The sequence below is a fragment of the Anabrus simplex genome, chromosome 2 (assembly GCF_040414725.1).
Source record: "Anabrus simplex isolate iqAnaSimp1 chromosome 2, ASM4041472v1, whole genome shotgun sequence".
NCBI lineage: Eukaryota > Metazoa > Arthropoda > Insecta > Orthoptera > Tettigoniidae > Anabrus > Anabrus simplex.
Genome location: NC_090266.1, coordinates 347,766,905 through 347,788,317, shown reverse-complemented (window position 1 = coordinate 347,788,317; position 21,413 = coordinate 347,766,905). Strand labels below are relative to the sequence as shown.

Sequence of the window (21,413 nt, the reverse complement as noted above, 5' to 3'; positions counted from 1 at the left end):
TATTATAGGCCTGAAAACTGGTGTTTGGGATCTCTTTTAAAAATAAAGAAACACGTATTTTTTGTTTTTCTGTAAAACCCAATTAAGGGGGGGGGGGAAGGGGGTAATATTTTAAAATGACTGTATCTATATCTCAAAACTTTTTAAGTTTATAGATGTAAAAATTGGTATTTAGAATCTCCTTTAAAAATAAAGAAACACGTGTTCTTATGTTTACGGAAAATCCCAATAGGAAGGGTGTAAAAGGGTGAATAATGGTTGAATGCCTTTCATGAGGCTACTTATATTTCAGAACCTGAAAATATTACAGACATGAAAATTGATATTTTGAATCTACTTTAAAACTAAAGAAACACGTATTTTATCGTATTTGGAAAATCCAAATATTGGGGGGGTGAAATTTTTAAAATGAGTGTGTCTACATCTTAAAACTTTAAAATTTACGTATGTAAAAATTGGTAGTTAGAATCTCCTCTAAAGATAAAGGAACACGTATTTTTTGTTTCCTGTAAATCCTAATAGGAGGGGTGTAAAAGGGTGAAAAATGGGTTGAATGCCTTAATTGAGGATACACATATCTCAGAAACGAAAGATACTACAGAACTGATAATTTGCACATAGGATCTCCTTTAAAAATAAAGAAACACGTATTTTTTAGTTTTTGGAAAAGCCAATTAATGGCGGTTAAACAGGAGTGACAAATTGGGGTGAATTTTTTGAAAGACTATATCTACAGAATATCTTGGAAACTTAAAATATTACAGACGTAAAGAGTGGGTGTAAATCTCCTGTAAATGTAAAGAAATATAGGTGATTTGTTTTTGGAAACTCCACTTAAAGGGAACTCAAAAGGGGTGAAATTTTAAAATGAGAATGTTTACAGTATATCTTTAAAAAAAAATTAACATGTTACAGATGTGAAGAATGGTATTTTTTTATCTCTATTTAACATAAAGAAACGTGTACTTTTAGTTTTCGGAAATACCACTTGGGTTGAGGGGGGGGGGGGTAAAAGTGACTGAAAATGGTGATGAATTATTTTAATTAGGCTACTGATATCTCAAAAATGAAGATGTTACAGACGTGAAATTTGATATTTGCAATCTGCTTTAAAAGTAAAGAAACACGTATTCTCAGAAAATCCAATGAAGGGGGGGGATGAAAGAATTGAAAAATTAATTGACTGAATTGTATGAGAATACATACATCTAATAAGAACTAAAGTTGTTACAGACGTGAAAATTCTTATTTGGACCTCCTTTAAAAACAAAGAAGAACGCGTTTTGGTGGGGAAACCATCTTGGAGGGCGGGAGTGTAAAGGAATTGAATTCCTTTCATGAGGACATATAAATCGAAAACTGAAGAAGTTAGAGTCGTGATAATAGGTATTTAGAAGATCCTTTACTATTAAAGAAACAAGTATTATTTGCGGGAAAATTTACTTAAGGGGGGGGGGGGAGGATTATTGTGAAATGAAGTGAAAAAAAGTTAATAATTTTTATCGGGATACTTATATCTCAAAACTGAAGGTAATAGACGTGAACACTGGTGTTTGGAATCTCCCTTAAACATAAAGAAACAAGCATTCTTTTAATTTTTTTTGGTGGGGGCGGGTGGCAGTAAATAAACTTAACGGCGGTGGGGTGTAGAAGGAGGTGAGACCTATTGATTTTACTGTTATTAATGTACTTATAAGGATCCTCCGTTGCTCAGGCGGCAGCGCACCGGCCTCTCACAGCTGGGTTCCGTGGTTCAAATCCCGGTCACTCCATGTGGCATTCGTGCTGGACAAAACGGAGGCGGGACAGGTTTTTCTCAGGATACTCCGGTTTTCCCTGTCATCAGCCATTCCAGCAACACATAATAGTAATAATAATAATAATAATAATAATAATAATATTCCGGACCGTCGTCAAATGTGCGGACCGCACTGGAAACGGCTCCTGGACGGGTAATGACTAAGAATGCAGTCCGGCCGCGGATTCAGTGCCGCCAAGGCACCCAATATGACACCACGCCGGATCTCCTGAAGGATTTTATCCATATTAAAAATATTATAGGAAAAGATGGCAAAGATTCACGGACCCAACTGACCGGGAGGAATACCTGAGCCTAGCCCGGGAAGTACGAAATCGATTGCTGGAAAGGAAGATTTAAAAGTGGGAGGAAACGTGCCGTAAATTCATAGAAAACCAGTCAGATCGGGAATTTTGGTCGATTCTCGCAGAAAACGAGTCAGATCGCGAATTTCGGCGGATTATGTATCTAATACAATAAGCATTCAATTATAAATTTCAGTATAATACCATAGCGAAGCACGGGTATCTTGCTAGTCTATATATATAAAACAGCTTGTCCTGACTGACTGATTCATCATCGCCGAGCCAAAACTACTGGACATAATGAAATGAAATTTTGGGGATACATTCATATTAAGATGTAGGTGCTCGCTAAGAGAGGATATTTGGATATTCCGTTGCTAAGGGGGTAAAAAGGGGGGTGAAATTTTAAAATGAGTGTATATATATCTCAAAACTTTAAATGTTTACAAATGTAAAAATTGGTATTTAGAGTTTTCTTTGAAAATAAGGAAACACGTATTTTTTGGTTTTCAGAAAATTCCAATAGGACGGGTGACAAAGGGTGAAAAAGGGGTTGAATGCCTTTAATCAGGATACCGATACTTATATCTCAGAAACTGTAGATATTACAGACCTGAAAATTGGTAATTTTGATCTCTTTTAAAAATAAAGAAACACGTATTTTTTGTTTTTGGAAAATCCAATTAATGGGAGGGGAAAAGGGGGGTGAATTTTTAAAATGTGTGTTTCTACATATCAAAAATTTGAAAGTTTACAGATGTAAAAATGGGTATTTAGAATCTTCATTAAGAATAAACAAACACGTATTTTTTGTTTTCGGAAAATCCCAATAGGAGGAGTGGAAAGGGGTGAAAAAGGGGTTGAATGCATTTAATGAGGATACTTATATCTCAAAAACTGAAGATATTATAAACCTGAAAATTGGAGTTTTGGATCTCCTTTAAAAATGAAGAAACACGTATTTTTTTGTTTTTGGAAAATCCAATTAATCGGGGGGGCTGAAAAGGGTGTGAATTTCTCAAATGAGTTGTTCTATATCTCAAAACTTTGAAAGTTTACAGATGTAAAAATTGGTATTTAGAATCATCATTAAAAATTAAGAAACACATATTTTTTTGTTTTCAGAAAATACCAATAGGACGGGTTTAAAAGGGTGAAAAAGGGGTTGAATGCCTTTAATCAGGATACCGGTACTTATATCTCAGAAACTGTAGATATTACAGACCTGAAAATTGGTACTTTTGATCTCTTTTAAAAATAAAGAAACACGTACTTTTTGTTTCTGGAAAATCCAATTAATGGGAGGGGGAAAAGGGGGGTGAATTTTTAAAATGAGTGTATCTCTATTTCAAAACATGTAAAAATTGATATTTAGAATCTCCTTTAAAAATAAAGGAACACGTATTTTTTGTATTCTGTAAATCCGAATAGGAGGGATGTAAAAGGGTGAATAATGGGTTGAATGCCTTTAATGAGGATACATATATCTCAGAAACTGAAGATATTACAGAACTGAACATTTGTATATGGGATCTCCTTTGAAAATAAAGAACCACGTATTTTTTTTGGAAATTCCAATTAATGGCGGTAAAACAGGAGTGACATATTGGGGTGAATTTTTTGAAAGACTATATCTACAGAATATCTGAGAAACATAGAATGATACAGACGTAAAAAGTGGTATTTGGAATCTCCTGTAAATGTAAAGAAACATAGGTGATTTGTTTTTGGGAACTCATCTTAAGGGGAACTAAAAAGGGGGTGAAATTTTAAAATGAGAATTTATACAGTATAACTAAAAAAAACCTGAACATGTTACAGAAGTGAAAAATGGTATTTTTTATCTCTATTAAAAATAAAGGAACGTGTATTTTTAGTTTTCAGAAATACCCCTTGGGTGGAGGGATGGGGTAAAGCGACTGAAAAGGGTGTTGAATTCTTTTAATTAGGCTACTGTTATCTCAAAAATGATGATGTTACAGACGTGAAATTTGATATTTGGAATCTTCTTTAAAAGTAAAGAAACACATTTTCTCGGAAAATCCAATGAAGTGGGGGGAAGGTGAAAGAATTGAAAAGTTAATTGACTTAATTGTATGAGAATACTCACATCTATTAAAAACTAAAGTTGTTAGGGCATACAGACATGAAAATTGGATCTCCTTTAAAAACAAAGAAAAACGCGTTTTGGGGGGGGGAAACCATCTTGGGGGGCGGGAGTGAAAAGGAGTTGAATTTCTTTCATGAGGACAAATAAATCAAAAACTGAAGAAGTTAGAGTCATGATAATTGGTATTTAGAAGATTCTTTACTATTAAAGAAACAAGTATTTTTCGCCGGAAAATTCTCTTATGGGGGGGGGGGGGGGGTTGGAGGAGTGTGAAAGGAAGTGAAATAAATTGAATTATTTTAATCTCAAAACTGAAGGTAACAGACGTGAACATTAGTGTTTGGAATATCCTTTAACATAAAGACACACGCCATCTTTTAGTCTTTTTTTTGAGGGGTGGGGGGGCTAAATAAACTTAACGGCGGTGGGGTGTAAAAGGAGGTGAGACCAATTGATTTTACTGTTCATAATGTATTTATAAGGAGCCTCCGTTGCTCAGGCGGCAGCGCGCCGGCCTCTCACAGCTGGGTTCCGTGGTTCAAATCCCGGTCCTCCATGTGACATTTGTGCTGGACAAAACAAAGGCGGGACAGATTTTTCTCCGGATACTCCATTTTTCCCTGTCATCATTCACTCCAACAACACTGTCCAATATAATTTCATTTCATTTGTCATCCATTAATCATTGCCCCAGAGGAGTGCAACAGGTTTCGGCTGCCGGCACAATTCCTATTTTCGCCGCTGTATGGGGGCTTTATTCATTCCATTCCTGACCCTGTCGAATGACTGGGAACAGGCTGTAGATTTTCGATGTACTTATTCTGATCATAAACCGATCATTTTTAATCTTTCCTGGGTTCGTTTTCAAGAGCCATCTTTTCCTTCGGAGAACGTTCTTAGATTGTAGTAGATTCTCCTGGCATATAAATAAAAATTTAAACACATTTGAAATAAACGATAGGAATGAGATTGACCGTCCAATTTTTCACCTCCATAATAAGGTCAATAATGCACGGAAGTATGTCATTCGTATGGCCAGAAATCCGGCACACTTGCCTACGCGCGACAATGGTGTTGGTCACATTTTCAACAATGACAATGGGAGCAGATGTAATTTACCGCCAAGTAGCGGTCTTGCATCTTGCTGTGGGGTCCAGAACATCTATAATAATAATAATAATAATAATAATAATAATAATAATAATAATAATAATGTTCTGGACCGTCGTCAAATGTGCGGACCGCGCTGAAAACGGGTCCTGGACGGGTAATGACTAAGAATGCAGTCCGGCCGCGGGTTCAGTATCGCCAAGGCACCCAAGACGACACCACGCTGGATCTCCTGAAGGATTTGTCCCATATTAAAAATGCTTATGGGAAAAGATGGCAAATATTATGGACCCAACTAACCGGGTGGAATACCTGGACTTAGCACAGAAGTACGAAATCGATTGCTGGGAAGAAAGATTGAAAAGTGGGAGGAAACTTCCCATAATCTATTAGAAAATGAGTCAGATCACAAATTTTGGCGGATTCTCTCAGAAAACGAGTCAGATCGCGAATTTTGGCGGATTATATATAAAACAATAAGCATTCAATTCTAAATTTCAGTGTAATACCGTAGCGAAGCACGGGTATCTTGCTAGTATAACTATAAACTTGTAACTAAGTGGGGCTGTGATGGCAGTTCAGATCAAAGTCGCTATAAACAGAGATTTTCACAGGGTAGATCATTAAGTGACGAGTCTCTGTTTTGCATTTCACTGGTGCCCCTTCAGCTTTTTTTTAGTCACCCAAACACCGGAAACCAGGATACAATTTGGCGTAATCCTAGACCTTCATCATCTCGTTTCTGCAGACCCATTAAATTAGAGCTCCAGAAAGAAACAGCCGACTTAATCCGTGAAGAGGTGCAATGTATCAGTGACCAGAAAGAGAAGTTGTTGCCTACTATGGTATTCCTGAATGATGAAAAAACAATAGTGGTTGAAAATGAGTTACATTTCACTATGGCGGATGGAAAAGTCTGCAGTGCATTGTCTTCCTATCAGTCTTCCCAAAGATGTTACATATGTGGCGTTTCCCCTAAAGAGATGAACAATATTCCTGAAGTGACTGAGAGAGTAATTAACCCAACAACACTTAAGTTTGGGTTATCACCACTTCATGCATGGATTCAATGTTGAGAATGCCTTTTACATATAGCGTACAGACTTGACGTAAGGAAAGTGGCAAATAAGAGATGCCGAGGAGAAGAAACTGGTTGAAGAAAGAAAGAAGAATATACAGGTTCGGTTCAGGGAGGAAACGTGTCTATTGGTTGATACACCGAAGCAAAGTGCTGGCAATACTAATGATGGAAACACCGCTAGAAGGTTCTTCAGGGAGGCTTTCACTGCTGCGGATATTACTGGAATAGATCAAAATTTAATAAACCATTTACGTGTCATATTAGAAACTCTTTCGTGTGGGTATGCCATTGACAAAGTGGCATTTGGCATGTACGCAAAGGAAACTATACAATTGTACTTACAAAAATACAAATGGTACTATATGCCTGTAACTTTGCACAAACTCTTGGTTCGTGGAGAAGAGGTCATTGGGCACTGCATTATACCTATTGGACAACTCTCTGAGGAAGCCCAGGAAACCAGGAATAAAGATAATAGGCGTTTCAGAGAAGTATTCACCAGGAAAACCTCCAGAAAGGACACAAATACTGACCTCTTCCATTAGGCTGCTTATATCCTCGGACCCTTATATTACCAGCTTAGGGAAATCAAGGAAGAAGAAGTTGATTCCTCTTTCACAAGAAGTGCTCAACTTACTGTCTGAGCCTCCTCTATCTGGTTCTGCCCAAGGAGATACTGACAGTGAAGCTAGCGATTCTGATGAAACTGCATCTAACGACTAAATTGATTGGTAAGTACATGTATTCCTGTATCTGTTTTCAAACATTCTAAACAGCATGTCCCACTAATTAACATCTATTTAATTTCTTAAAGCTATAACGGAAAATGATTCAAATTACTAAAATTTCTAATTCTATTCTTGGCGTAGTAATTGTATTTTTGTACTTGATTGACCACACACTTAATTATCTCCAATAATAGCAATTACATACTAAGTTTTATGTAGATCGGTCCATTAGTGTCCGAGATACGATTTTTGGCTGGTTAGATTCCTGAAATTACGCACTGTGAGTCAGTGAGCCATTGCGGTGAAGAACAACACACTCTTCAATTCAACGTCTCAACAATCAGGCTTCTGTGGTATTGACAGGCAAACAATGGCACAAATAGTTAGGCGAGAATCTCAGCCGTAAGTTGTAACCACCGAATGAATTGTTTAATTAGCTTCGCATATCTAATTAGGAAAAATAGTGAAGCAATACGCAACGGTGCCAAACAGCACCTGTAGGCGCTTGAGGGTTAATATTGGACACAGCGTCGTATAATGATGTGAATTTACGGTGTCCTAGGAATTATAATACTATCTTGCGTAGTTCAATTGGATTTGTACAAGAATAAATGAAGTTGCGTTAAAACTTAGAGTCCTGCCATTATCTTCGGTTGAAAGATGAATTATGCAGCCAGGTTGAAAATAGGTTAAAATGGTCAGTGTGATGATGTAAATATTATGTGTGGCATGCATGGGTTAGATAGATGTTGAGGCACCTGATGTTGTATGGTCATACAATGAATGAATGAATGAATGAATGAAAGAAATTGCATTAAAACTTGAAGTCCTGCCGATATCCACCGTTAATGGGTGTTAAAATGATGTCTGTTTAAATTAAAATATTGGACACAGACGGTTAAGCAGATCTTCCTCTACCGTTGCCTACGAGATACATAAGGCCAGGAAATACAGCACACTAGACTTGGCCTCGAGATACTTCCAACAGTAAATATGTTGGAAGATATTTTAATTTATTTATATTTTAATTTAAACAGACATCATTTTAACACCCATTAACGGTGGATATCGGCAGGACTTCAAGTTTTAATGCAATTTCATTCATTCCTAACTCAACATTTTTGAACTACGCAAGGCAACTTCAAGGACACTGTGAATTTATATCATCACAAGACGTTGTATTTAATTAGACATTACTATATTGTGTTTTTAATTTGTACTTGACAAAATGGGATTTTAATTCTATGTTTGTACTATCCAAAAATTTTAAGTGTCACATTGTCATACTCATTGTTTTGAATTTTTAATGGGGGCCCACGTATTTTAGTCAGGTCTTATTGTATACTGAATTTTAATCCACTAGCTGAGGAAGAGAATGCATAATATTCTCAAAACATGTACTAGATGTTAAGGTGAAAGGTAAATAAATGAATAGTATTGACTAGGCAGACTATCTTCCAACATATTTACGATTACTAAGTCAATACGGATCCAATCCCGACCATCATGGTCAAGATTATTAATAATACTTCCAACAAGCGCCGCTAGAGTTCTGTTTACTCAGTTGTCTCGCCCGCTCATTGCAACACGTTCCAATACGAAAACCAAAAAAAAAAAAAGCATTAAAACTAGCAATTTCACAACACAACAAACAGACGTGAGATTAAAAAAATAGACCACGATCAGTTGTATGACTTACTTTCTACAACGTATTTCTTACACTTTGCTTAAACAAAATAAGCAATTCACGAAACAAGCAGAGAAGTCTATTAGCGAGTTTGTCACTTCTTCCCGTTTTCTCTATTTCTGCCTCAGTATATCCAATAAACTGATCGACATTGCGGTCATAAATAACTTTGGGTTTAATCACCATCTTATAAAATCAGCCTATCCTACCTTTTCCTCCATACATCTGATGTTGCGACATTCGTATTGAAGCCGCTGTTTGGAGAGCAACGTTATGCCAGTTTCGCCATTAGAAAATCCTATATAATTTTTCAGCATCTTCTGACAGTTAGGCAGTGCAAGGATCTCAAATCTGTAGCCGGTAGGTGCTTTCCTATGCCAGAGGATGCACATATTTAGCTTCGTTTCTCCATATTTCACTCTTTCTTCCCGTAAGATTCAGTTTGTTCTAACAATAATAAAGCTCTTAAATGATCATTTGTACCATTATTTTCAATTTGGTTTACATTTTGGTCAAGTTCAGATACCTTAAATCATTTTTCTGATTTCATTACCGTATCCTACTTCTCAATATATAGACTGTTTTCAGCAATCTGGCATTTGAAATCTCATCAATATATGTTTCCATTAATGCTTTCATGGCACGTACTTATAGACATGATACGGTATAGGCTTTTGGGCTTATGCCGTGTCAAGACAAGATATGTATAAATTTAACATAGATACTTGTAGCCTTTCCTTGACATAGAAACGAGACTTGTAGGTACTTCTTTTTTGTTTGTGGGTGACGTAGATCAGTTATATGCTGAAGGTATGATATGTTCACCATTATCTGAATAAGAAATTTTCCTAAATTTTGATGGCAATACGTCATTTCTTGGACCTGGAGCCTTCCTGCATTGGACACTTTTCTGTTGTGACCAGGATATATACTAAAAACAGAAGGAACTTCGTTGGGGAGAATTTGCTTGATTGATATGCTTACACTGAAATCTGATGTATTAAAATGCAAGCTACATACTCGTGCCCCGAAATAGCTTGCCTGCATTTCTCTCTTAAACCGCACTCCAAAGGAAAATTATGAAACGTCATATTTTCTTGCTTTTCAGCGTATCCGAAGTACATAGAGGTACACAACAGTGCACCATGCTTTTCAAGCTCACGGACACTCACTGACAGAAACAATACGCACAATAAATGGCATAAAATCAACACAACATCACAATTACTCCGTATATCACAATGTTAAACTCCGCCAAGAGCAGAACAGAAACCTGGCATCTAGCGTCCAAACAGTGAACACGGTCGGGCCGTCTTTTCAGCGGCAAATTAGTAGCTATGTCACGGCCTTGAATATCTTGTAGGCAACGCCTCTACTGGCAGAAACTTGCCGCTATTTGGTCCGCGAAAAGTTTTGCGAGACTTGCTGGCCGCTTGAAGTGTACTTCTGTTGCCGCGCTGTTACCGCGGTAGCGCACGTTTCATTTGGACAAAGAATACTTGCTCCCCGCTACCCTATTCCCATATGTTTCGGTGTAACTGATCACCGCAAGTTTGTATGATGCAGTATTATTCGAATACTGTGGACTGAAACCATTTTGAGATCACAGAATGTCCCGTACCCGAAACACTCGTAAAATATGTTTGTATCAGACTGGAATAGAGCGTCACTAGTCACTTCTGGGCTGATTCACTCCCTGAACTAGTTCAGTGGGATTTCCTGCCGGCTAATAACAGCACGTTGCCCTGTATTTGGAATGCCCACTTTTGCAATACGAAGCCTGCTACTTGAGTGGTTGTGTCTTGATTTGGGAACAGTCCAGATTGCGAACAAGGCAAAAACCGTCCAGATTCCGAACAACTAAATATACCCTGTCCAGATTGCGAACAAGAGATTAGTGTTGACGTGAGATACATAAAACAGATACAATTTTCAAAACAGTCTCATATGTATTTTTTGTTCTAGTAATATTAACATTAACTGGTACATTGGGATGTTTTAGATAACCTAACCATATTTTTTAAACTATTTTTCTTATTGAAAATGTTTAATCATTTAGTTTGAGGTAATCTTACCATTTAGAATATTATCTTCTTTATTGTATAACATAACTAGAGGGGTAGTTGTTTATGGTGGATTAGTGAGAGTTGTATTATTAATAGATTATTATTATTATTATTATTATTTCCTTTTTTGCTAGTGGCTTTACGTCGCACCGACACAGATAGGTTTAATGGCGACCATGGGATAGGAAAGGCCTACGAGTTGGAAGGGAGCACCCATGGCCTTCATTAAGGTACAGCATGGTGTGAAAATAGGAAACTACGGAAAACCATCTTCAGGGCTGCCAACAGTGGGATTCGAACCCTCTATCTCCCGGATACTCGCCCGGTATTATTAATGTGCCAATGAAAGAAGTGAGTGGTTGCATCGACAAGGCATTAACTTTTAGAATGTTGATTATTATTATTATTATTACTTTTCAAAATAATACATAAGAAGTGAAATAGTCTGTTTATTTGGAAACAAGTGGGTTTTTTCTTACATGCTTTTAACTTTTTTTTTTTTTTTTTTGTATTACCCAGTATTCCAATTGTGTGGACCAGAACTTGGTGTACTAACTGAGGGTTAATTTTTCTGCAGCCCGTCAAATTAGAATTTTGTGCATATCCAAGTCAACATTTCTAGTGTAGCAAATTGGGCAACTTGGTATTTCCTGTGGAGAGGGGTCGATGACTCTAGCCACACGTAGATTTCCGACACCCCCTACCCCCAAAATAGTTTACTTGTTTACCGCAAAACTTGTCATTTCATATCTAGTTGCCGCTAGGAGCAGTCGCAGTTTTCTTGGTGTAGTGTCATAGTATTCCTAGTATTTTTCTGTTGTTCTGTACTTGTAATGGAGTTAATCGAGACAGAGAAGGGTAAACCATGCACGCCTTATGATGGATACTCGTATCGCAAATTACGGGAAAATAAACAAAGCATAGTGACGTGGCTTTTTCTCAAGCAGAAAACCTTCAAGTGCAAAGGGAAGCTTAAGAGTCAGGATGGCGAAGTAATCAGGATCATCGACCACCAGTGTGTTCTGGACAAAGCCAGCATAGATGTGAAGAAAGCAATTTACATCGCAAGGACAGCGATACGCAGGTACGTCAGATTTACAATCAAGAGTTTTATTCATTACAGAATAGGGACTATGAATTTGTTACTCGCTTGCCTCATTATTCTAATGTACGAAGCTCATTGTATTCCATTAGAAACCAGGTACATGAAGTACAAAAAGAACCACCAAAGCAGCCAGAAGACGTTTTTGATGAAGAAACAATTAAAATGAGCAACGGGAGCAGTTTTCTTTTGGCTGATGATGGTATGCAGGATAGGATTTTCAGTTTTGCTGGGGCAAAAGGAAAAGATTTTATAATAGATAAAACCAGTTTTTTCATGGATGGAACTTCTAAAGACTTCAGTTTACTCAGATATCTATATATATAAAATAGCTTGTCCTGACTGACTGACTGACTGACTGATTCATCATCGCCGAGCCAAAACTACTGGACATAAAGAAATGAAATTTTGGGCATAGATTCATATTAAGATGTAGGTGCTCGCTAAGAAAGGATTTTTGGATATTCCTTCGCTAAGGGGGTGAAAAAGGGGTTGGAATTTTAAAATGAGTGTATCTATATCTCAAAACTTTGAAAGTTTACAGATGTAAAAATTGGTATTTAGAATCTCCTTTAAAAACAAGGAAATACGTATTTTTTTGTTTTCAGAAAATCCCAATAGGAGGGGTGAAAAACGGTAAAAAAGGGGGTTGGATGCCTTTAATCAGAATACCGGTACTTATATCTCAGAAACTGAAGATATTACAGACGTGAAAATTGGTACTTTTGATCTCTTTTAAAAATAAAGAAACACGTATTTTTTTGTTTTTGAAAAATCCAATTAATGGGAGGGTGAAAAGGGGGGTGAATTTTTAAAAACAGTGCATCTATATCTCAAAACTTATAAAGTTGACAGATGTAAAAATAGGTATTTAGAATCTTCATTAAAAATAAAGAAACACGTATTTTTTTGTTTTCGGAAAATCCCAATAGGAGGGGTGAAAAGGGGTGAAAATGGATTGAATGCCTTTAATGAGGATACTTATATCTCAGAAACTGAAGATATTACAGACCTGAAAATTGGTACCTTTGATCTCTTTTAAAAATAAAGAAACACGTATTTTTTATTTTTGGAAAATCCAAATAATGGGGGTGAAAAGGGGGGTGAATTTTTAAAATGAGTGTATCTATATCTCAAAACTTTTAAAGTTTATAGATGTAAAATATGGTATTTAGAATCTCCTTTAAAAATAAAGAAACACTTTTTTTTGTTTTCGGAAAATCCCGATAGGAAGGGTGGAAAAGGGTGAAAAAGAGGTTGAATGCCTTTAACGAGGCTACTTATATTTCAGAACCTGAAGATATTACAGACCTGAAAATTGGTATTGGGGATCCACTTTAAAAATAAGGAAACACGTATATTTTCGTTTTTGAAAAATCCGGATAATGGGGGGTGAAAAGGGGGGTGAATTTTTAAAATGATTGTGTCTATATCTTAAAACTTTAAAAGTTTACAGATGTAAAAATTGGTATTTAGAATCTCCTTTAAAAGTAAAGGAATAAATATTTTTTCGTTTTCTGTAAATCCCAATAGGAGGGGTTTAAAGGGTGAATAGTGGGTTGAATGCCTTTAATGAGGATACATATATCTCAGAAACTGAATATATTACAGAACTAAAAATTTGTATATGGGATCTCCTTTAAAAATATAGAAACGCGTATTCTCGGAAAATCCAATGAAAAGGGGGGGGGGGGAAAGAATTCTAAAATTAATTGACTTAATTGTATGAGAATACATACATCTAATAAAAACTAAAGTTGTTACGGACGTGAAAATTGGTATTTTAGTCTCCTTTAAAAACAAAGAAATACGCGTTTTGTGGGGGAAACCATTTTGGGGGGCGGGAGTGGAAAGGAGTTGAATTCCTTTCATGAGGACACATAAATCCAAAACTGAAGAAGTTAGAGTAGTGATAATTGCTATTTAGAAGATCCTTTACTATTAAAGAAACAAGTAACTTTTGCCGGAAATTTCACTTAAGGGGGGTGGGGAGAAGTGTGAAAGGAAGTAAAAAAAGCGAATTATTTTTATGGGGATACTTATATCTCAAAACTCAAGGTAATAGACGTGAACATTGGGGTTTGGAATCTCCTTTAAACATAAAGAAACACTCCTTTTTATTTTTTTTGCGGGGGGGAGGGGGGGGAGTAAATAAACTTAACGGCGGTGGGGTGTAAAAGGAGGTGAGACCAATTAATTTTGCTGTTCATAATGTACTTATAAGGAGCCTCCGTTGCTCAGGCGGCAGCGCGCCGGCCTCTCACAGCTGGGTTCCGTGGTTCAAATCCCGGTCACTCCATGTGACATTCGTGCTGGACAAAACGGAGGCGGGACAGGTTTTTCTCCGGATACTTCGCTTTTCCCTGTCATCATTCATTCCAGCAACACTGTCCAATATTTCATTTCATTTGTCATTCATCGATCATTGCCCCAGAGGAGTGCTTCGGCAGCCGGCACAATTCCTACTGTCGCCGCTAGATGGGGCTTTATTCATTCCATTCCTGACCCTGTCGAATGACTGGAAACAGGCTGTATATTTTCGATGTACTTATTCTGATCATAAACCGATCTTTTTAATCTTTCCTGGGTTCTTTTTCAACAGCCAACTTTTCCTTCGGAGAACGTTCTTATATTACAGTAGATTCTCCTGGCGTATGAATAAAAATTTAAACTCATTTGAAATAAACGATAGAAATGAGATTGACCGTCCAATTGTTCACCTCTATAATAAGGTCAATAATGCACGGAAGTATGTCATTCGTATCGCCAGAAATCCCGCACACTTGCCTACGCGCGACATTGGTGCTGGTCACATTCTCAACAATAACAATGGCAGCAGATGTAATTTACCGCCAAGTAGCGGTCTTGCATCTTGCTGTGGGGTCCAGAACATCTATAATAATAATAATAATAATAATAATAATAATAATAATAATAATAATAATAATAATAATAATAATGTTCTGGACCGTCGTGAAATGTGCGGACCACGGTGGAAACGGGTCCTGGACGGGTAATGACGAAGAATGCAGTCTGGCCGCGGGTTCAGTACCGCCAAGGCATCCAAGACGACACCACGCCGGATCTCCTGAAGGATTTGTTCCATATTAAAAATGCTTATAAGAAAAGATGGCAAAGATTTAGGGACCCAACTGACAGGGTGGAATACCTGGACCTAGCCTGGGAAGTACGAAATCGATTGCTGGAAATAAAGATTGAAAAATGGGAGGAAACTTGCCATAATCTATTAGAAAAAGAGTCAGATCGCGAATTTTGGCGGATTCCCGCAGAAAACGATTCAGATCGCGAATTTCGGCTGATTATATATCTAAAACAACATTCAGTTATAAATTTCAGCATAATACCGTAGCGAAGCACGGGTATCTTGCTAGTATATATATAATCCACGTAGATTTGGGAATTACGTTAGCAGAAACTAATGCGTTGCCCATAATCTTTGCTCTCCTACACAACAAGAAGAAAGAAACATATGCTCGTATATTTCAAATGATTTTAAAAGAAGTGCCAAACTGGGCTCCTCATATGGTCAACACTGACTTTGAAGCAAGTGCTATTTCAGCTCTAAAAGAGGTGTTTCTTACAGTGAACATAAATGGGTGTTATTTTCATTTTACTAATGCTTGTGGCGACAAGTTCAAGACGTTGGCTTAACAAATTTATATAAGGAACATAGTGAAGCTAAGTCTCACATTCGTTTGTGCTCTGCACTGGCATTTCTGAAGCCAGAAGACGTAGACGAAGGGTGAATTTTTATCCAAGAGACAGATCCATCAAACGATAAGCTGACGGAATTCTTCAACTACTTCATGGAACAGTAGCTAGATAATCCAGCTGTGCCAAAAGAGGTGAGTTTTTATACCAATTTAAACATTTTTATAAATAATGACTGGACTAACTTGCTACTACATACAACAACCATAAAAAGACCAATCGTACTTTTGCAAATAATAACATGTTAAAAATTTTCCCCAGGTATGGAACTGCTATCGTCATCAACACAGAACTAACAAGTCAGTGGAAGGGAGGAACCACATAATTAATAGCCAGCTTGGAAAACCGCACCTAAACGTTAGGGAGCTTATCAAGAATTTAAAGTCTGAAACAGAGCACTCCAACCTAAAAATGAGAACAGAACTTCACATGGAAGGGGTTAAAAGGAAGAAGAAGTACGTGGCGCTAGATGAAAGAATCGCAAAAATCACAAAAACGCTAGAGGAGAACGGCAAAATAAAACAGTTTTTGAAAACAATCCAATATACTGTATACTGAATCTGGAATAGTGCTGAAGCTGTAGAGGAAAGTCGTAAATGTAGATTTGTAAATACTGACCGTAAACATATCATTTATTTTAGGTGACGGGATTGTTATATGTTAGCTTAGTTTAGAATGACAATGCCTGACGGCCGCTTTCTTTATTGCCAGAGCTGGTTTGTGTTCAAATCTCCCTGATAATAACTAAAGCAGCTTTCTGCAGAACTTCAGAAGACTGTAGGTGCCTCTAGTGATGCATACTGCTGCCACAATCCACCTAGATAAGCAGCGTGACATATATAAAATGATATATTCTTGCTCACTATATTCTCGCTTAAGTGCCTCGACAAATCATCCCCTTTAGGTACTCACTTGTTCGCAATCAGGACGACACCACTTGAGTAGCTGACATCTTTATTTCGAAACGCATCCGGAGCTGCGTGATGGATGTTCGAAGTTGTGGGTATGTCAAATACGTGAACATTTCTTTTTCTCCACACTGGACCCAAAAATATTGGGATACCTAAATTATGCAAGTGCGTTAATTACACGAGAAAATATGGTGATTTCCTTTATCAGACGGTAAAATAAATGGAAATGTATAGGTTTCTCTGAATACTTGGAGATAATGTTTGTTATATTTTTTGGCCATAACGAGAAAATAGCAGAAACTGTCATGAGCAAAACCCCCTTAAAAACATTCAACTCATTAAAATTATGCACTTAAATATGCAAAACTACCACATACAAAACAATACAATATGTCCCATACTTTATTAACATATGACTTTGACAGAGGAGGAAAGCATAGAAATACAGCAAGAAAAAATACGTGGCCTACAACTCTGACAAAACTACGCACAGAAACGATGTTAACAGCACACGAACAACACAATAACAGACTCATTCTTTCATCCCGATTAACTGAGTCGCTAGACTCTCTTTCTTGCAGGACGATTGCCGCCCCGAATCTCCAGTTGTATAAAGTGCACATGCTGGTGAGGTGAGCGGGGAAACACGATATGCAAAGGCGACAGATGAAACACTCATGAAATAAAGCATCAAATAAATACGCTTGAAAATGTGGTTTCATAAATTACACGAGTACATAAGAATGTATCCTTTACCCAAGGGGAAGAGTATTGGCCGCTAGAGGTTAAAACCAAACCCAACCCAATGACACTACAGCCCTTGAAGAGCCTTGGCCTACCAAGCGACCACTGCTCAGCCTGAAGGCCTGCAGATTACGAGGTGTCGTGTGGTCAGCACGACGAATCCTGTAGGCCGTTATTCTTGGCTTTCTAGACTGGGGCTGCTATCTCCTCAATTCTAATCACGTAGGCTGAGTGGACCTCGAACCAGCCCTCAGATTCAGGTGAAAATCCATGAGCTGGCCAGGAATCGAACCCAGGGCCTCCGGGTAAGAGGCAGGCACTAGAGGTTATATTGGTCAAAAATAGGAAGAAGTGAAAATAAATCAGAAGATGAGTTAAGAACCGGGAAGTTTCCGGGTAAATCGGAAGAGTTGGCAGGTATGGATAAGTGTTGTAACAATAGTAACAATATCTTACAGTTTTTAAAATCATTAGATTAAAGAATAAAATTCACAGTTGAAAATGAGAAGGACAATGCTTTGAATTTCTTGGATGTAACCGTTAAGAGGGAACCACGCAAGTTCTCTTATAAAGAATACAGAAAGGATACCTTTACTCCAGTGACCATTAAAAATGGTTCTTTACGTCCTGGGAGACATAAGAGGGCTGCCTATTTCAGTATGGTTTATCGAGCCTTCAATTTACCTTTATCTCATACAGAAAGAGAAAAAGAATTACAATACATACAGAAGATAGCCATTATGAATGGGTTCAGTGTTAATACCATCAATAAAATTATAAGTAAAGTAAAAGAAAGAACAATATAAGATTAACACCAGAGAATCCCAAGAGTTCAAAATCCGCAAAGTTTACTTTTACAAACACAGGGATTTTCCAAATCACAAAATTATTTACGAAACACGACTGTCAAGTCTCATTTTTGACTAAGAACAATATTGGTCATATATTTCATAACCATAATAGTGTAAATTACAATAAAGAGGATTTCGTAGATTTAGGAATCTATAAACTTAAGTGCAATCAATGCTTCGTCATGTACGTGGGGCAAACAGGTAGGAGCTTTCGAACTAGATATCTCGAACACGTCAATGCCAACAGACACAAGAATTATTCTGCAATGAGTGTCCATATGGGAGATACTGATCACCAATATACTGACATAAAGACTTGACCTTTTTAAAAAAAGTGAGCAAAGGGAACCTGATGAGCAATTAAAAAATATTTATATAAGTTTGGACCAGAGTATTAACGCAAACAAAAATTTAAGTGATGTACAACAGAACAAAAATCCGTTATATGAATAGATACCATCACTTCTAATCACCACAAAAAATTAATCATTTGAAATCACCTCCTCTAATTCAAACTTCCCACCCTCCTGCTCCCACTATAGGCCGAGCTATTTCCCCTTCCCCAAATAATAGCACTGCCCCCCCACCACCACCACTAGCCAAGTTCCGCCAGGCAAAAGGAAACTCAACTGTAACACACGCAATAGCATGGCGAGAAGCAAGTCAGAGCGAGGCTCAGTCGTAAACCTGCTATAGGGAGTTTCATCCAATTTGAGGGTAAGCTTTTACGTCACACATTCGTGATGGAATCTCTTTTCTTAGATTTCCAAGGGTTTTAAACCCGTTATTTAATATGTTTTAAATTAAATAGTTTTTCACTTGTAAAGTGATGTGTATTGATTGGGTGGACCAAAACATAAATTGTTTCTTAGCTTTAACTGTATCAATACAGATCTATACGATGAAGTTCGTAAACTGCACAAGTGAACATGTCGATTGAAGCTATAGCAACAGCAAAAAGTAAAAAATGACAGGTTCTGAGGCAGCCGTGGGTGGCTCATGCGTGTTTTTGACCTTCATAGGAAAACTAGTATTCTGCAACATTTCCCAACCAAATATGAAGAAAATATTGTGAATTTCCCAATTTGTACTACAGAAATTTGTAATGACTCTTACAAATGTGACAAGTTGTTCCATCATTTTATAATTTATTTTACTGTAGTATTTATCGTTTTCAATATAAATATTCTCTCAATAATAGAATAGAGAATAGCCACCTTAAAATGGCAATGGGCTAGACATATTAATTGAAGGGAAGATGACAGATGGACGAAGCTAGTGTTAGAATGGAGTCCAAGAGATCAAAGGCCTAGAGAAAGACCACCAGACAGATGGGACAAAGACATAAAGAGAATAGCTGGTGCTACCTGGCAGAGAACTGCTCGAGACCGTTCTACCTGGAGAGTTCTGCTAAAGACCTACCTGAGTTCATGACTTAAAGAGGCCACATCATGTAATGATAGAAATGACTGATGATGATGATGATGAATATAAATATTTAACACAGCTATACAAACACCAAAAAAAATTGTTTTCAAAATTCTCCTGCCTAAAATTTGGGTGCCCGGTTTATTCAATGATGGGGATTATTTGCACCTACACGGTATTTTTCTTATTATACTGTAGTTCACAATACAAAATGTAAAATATGGTATACATACACAATGAAATCCTTAAAACTGAAGTATGCAGTCTAAATAAAGAACAAAGATCTTTACAATAACAGACATCCTGGGAACTGGTGATCATGTGATCTCATGGGCTGGCTGCCACTGCAATAAATGTTCAACACAGGATTTTTTTTTTTTTTTTTTTTTTTTTTGGTGTGTGTCCATTCAAAATAAATCTCAGTATAATAGTAGGAAAGAAAGTACCTGAAATTCATAACTGATGTCTTCAGAAAGCATTTCCGATCCCTTCAAAACAAGATAAATATCCTCGAGACTTGTGCACTTCAGGCTTTTATTAGATGTTATCCAGGCTGCATCCTAAAAGGACAGATTTTAAAAAAAATTGAACTAAAATTTCAACAGATTTAGTGACTTAATAAGCTTTTCATCAAGATAATGGACATAAAAACAGGTCTACAAATTAACACAGCTACAATGCTGAGGACATTTGAAAGATCTTTACTTGTTTAATAAGCAGAAATAATTTTCTCTACAAAGGAATATTCTTTTTTTTTAAAGCAATATAATGGATTAAATTTTGTTAATATAATCATTGGATTTGAAGCACACTGAAAATCCACAGCCTGTTTCCAGTCATTCGACCGGGTCAGGAATGGAATGAATGAAGCCTCCATATAGCGGCAAGGATAGGAAATGTGCCAGCTGCTGAAGCCTGTCGCATTCTTCTGGGGCAATGTTAAATGAGTGACAGATGAAATGTTAATGGACAGTGTTGCTGGGAAGAAAGATGACAGGGAAAACTGGAGTACCCAGAGAAAAACCTGTTCCACCTATGCTTTGTCCAGCACAAATCTCACATGGAGTGACCGGGATTTGAACCAGGGTATCCAGCGGTGAGAGGCCAGCATGCTGCCGCCTGAGCCACAGAGGCTCTCTGAAGCATACTGTTTTTATTTATTAACATCTAAGGCAAATGTTCTTTCTTCATCAGTTGTTCCATGGAGATGTTTCAAACATGTATACAGTTAATTTTCCTGTACATTACTGTCATAAATATGTTTCAAAACATCAGCCCACAGAAAAGAAACACACACATTTTCATAAGTACTGATGTTCACTTTACACGTGGAAAAAATGTAATGTTACGAATGTACACATGTTAAAAAATACAACCTTTGTTAATGTACACACAGTAAGAAACACTATCAAGTTATGCCTTTCAGCATTCAGCCTGTAAGCTTCAGTGTTTGAACATAGCATCTTCACAACCATCTATTTATTACTCACGATACTTTTAGTGATACTTCTTTGTAGGGGGGTGAGGAGTAACAAGGGAGCTAACCCAGTGCCAGTAATACTACCAACTGAATGGAAGTCTGAATTGAATTGATAGTATGATCGTTCGATAGGAATTTTCTAAACCTTTATTATCTTAAGCCAACAACTGTGTCACACACACATTATATAACATTTCTCTATGCGAATCTTGTTCCTAGCATGAATTCTATATTTTGGCTTTGCTGTGTGAACAACAACAGTACTATTACGTAAATTGTA

At 37.1% G+C, this 21,413-nt stretch overlaps 1 protein-coding gene across 1 annotated transcript in view; it reads right to left on the bottom strand.

Moving 5' to 3' along the window:
• The window catches only part of LOC136862826 (translation initiation factor eIF2 assembly protein), a 152,199-nt gene that overhangs the window by 96,811 nt on the left and 33,975 nt on the right, over nt 1-21,413 (bottom strand). Inside the window, exon 3 of the mRNA XM_067139091.2 lies at nt 20,100-20,213. Coding sequence (XP_066995192.2) covers nt 20,100-20,213 — 114 coding nt within the window. The remainder of the gene's footprint in view (nt 1-20,099; nt 20,214-21,413) is intronic.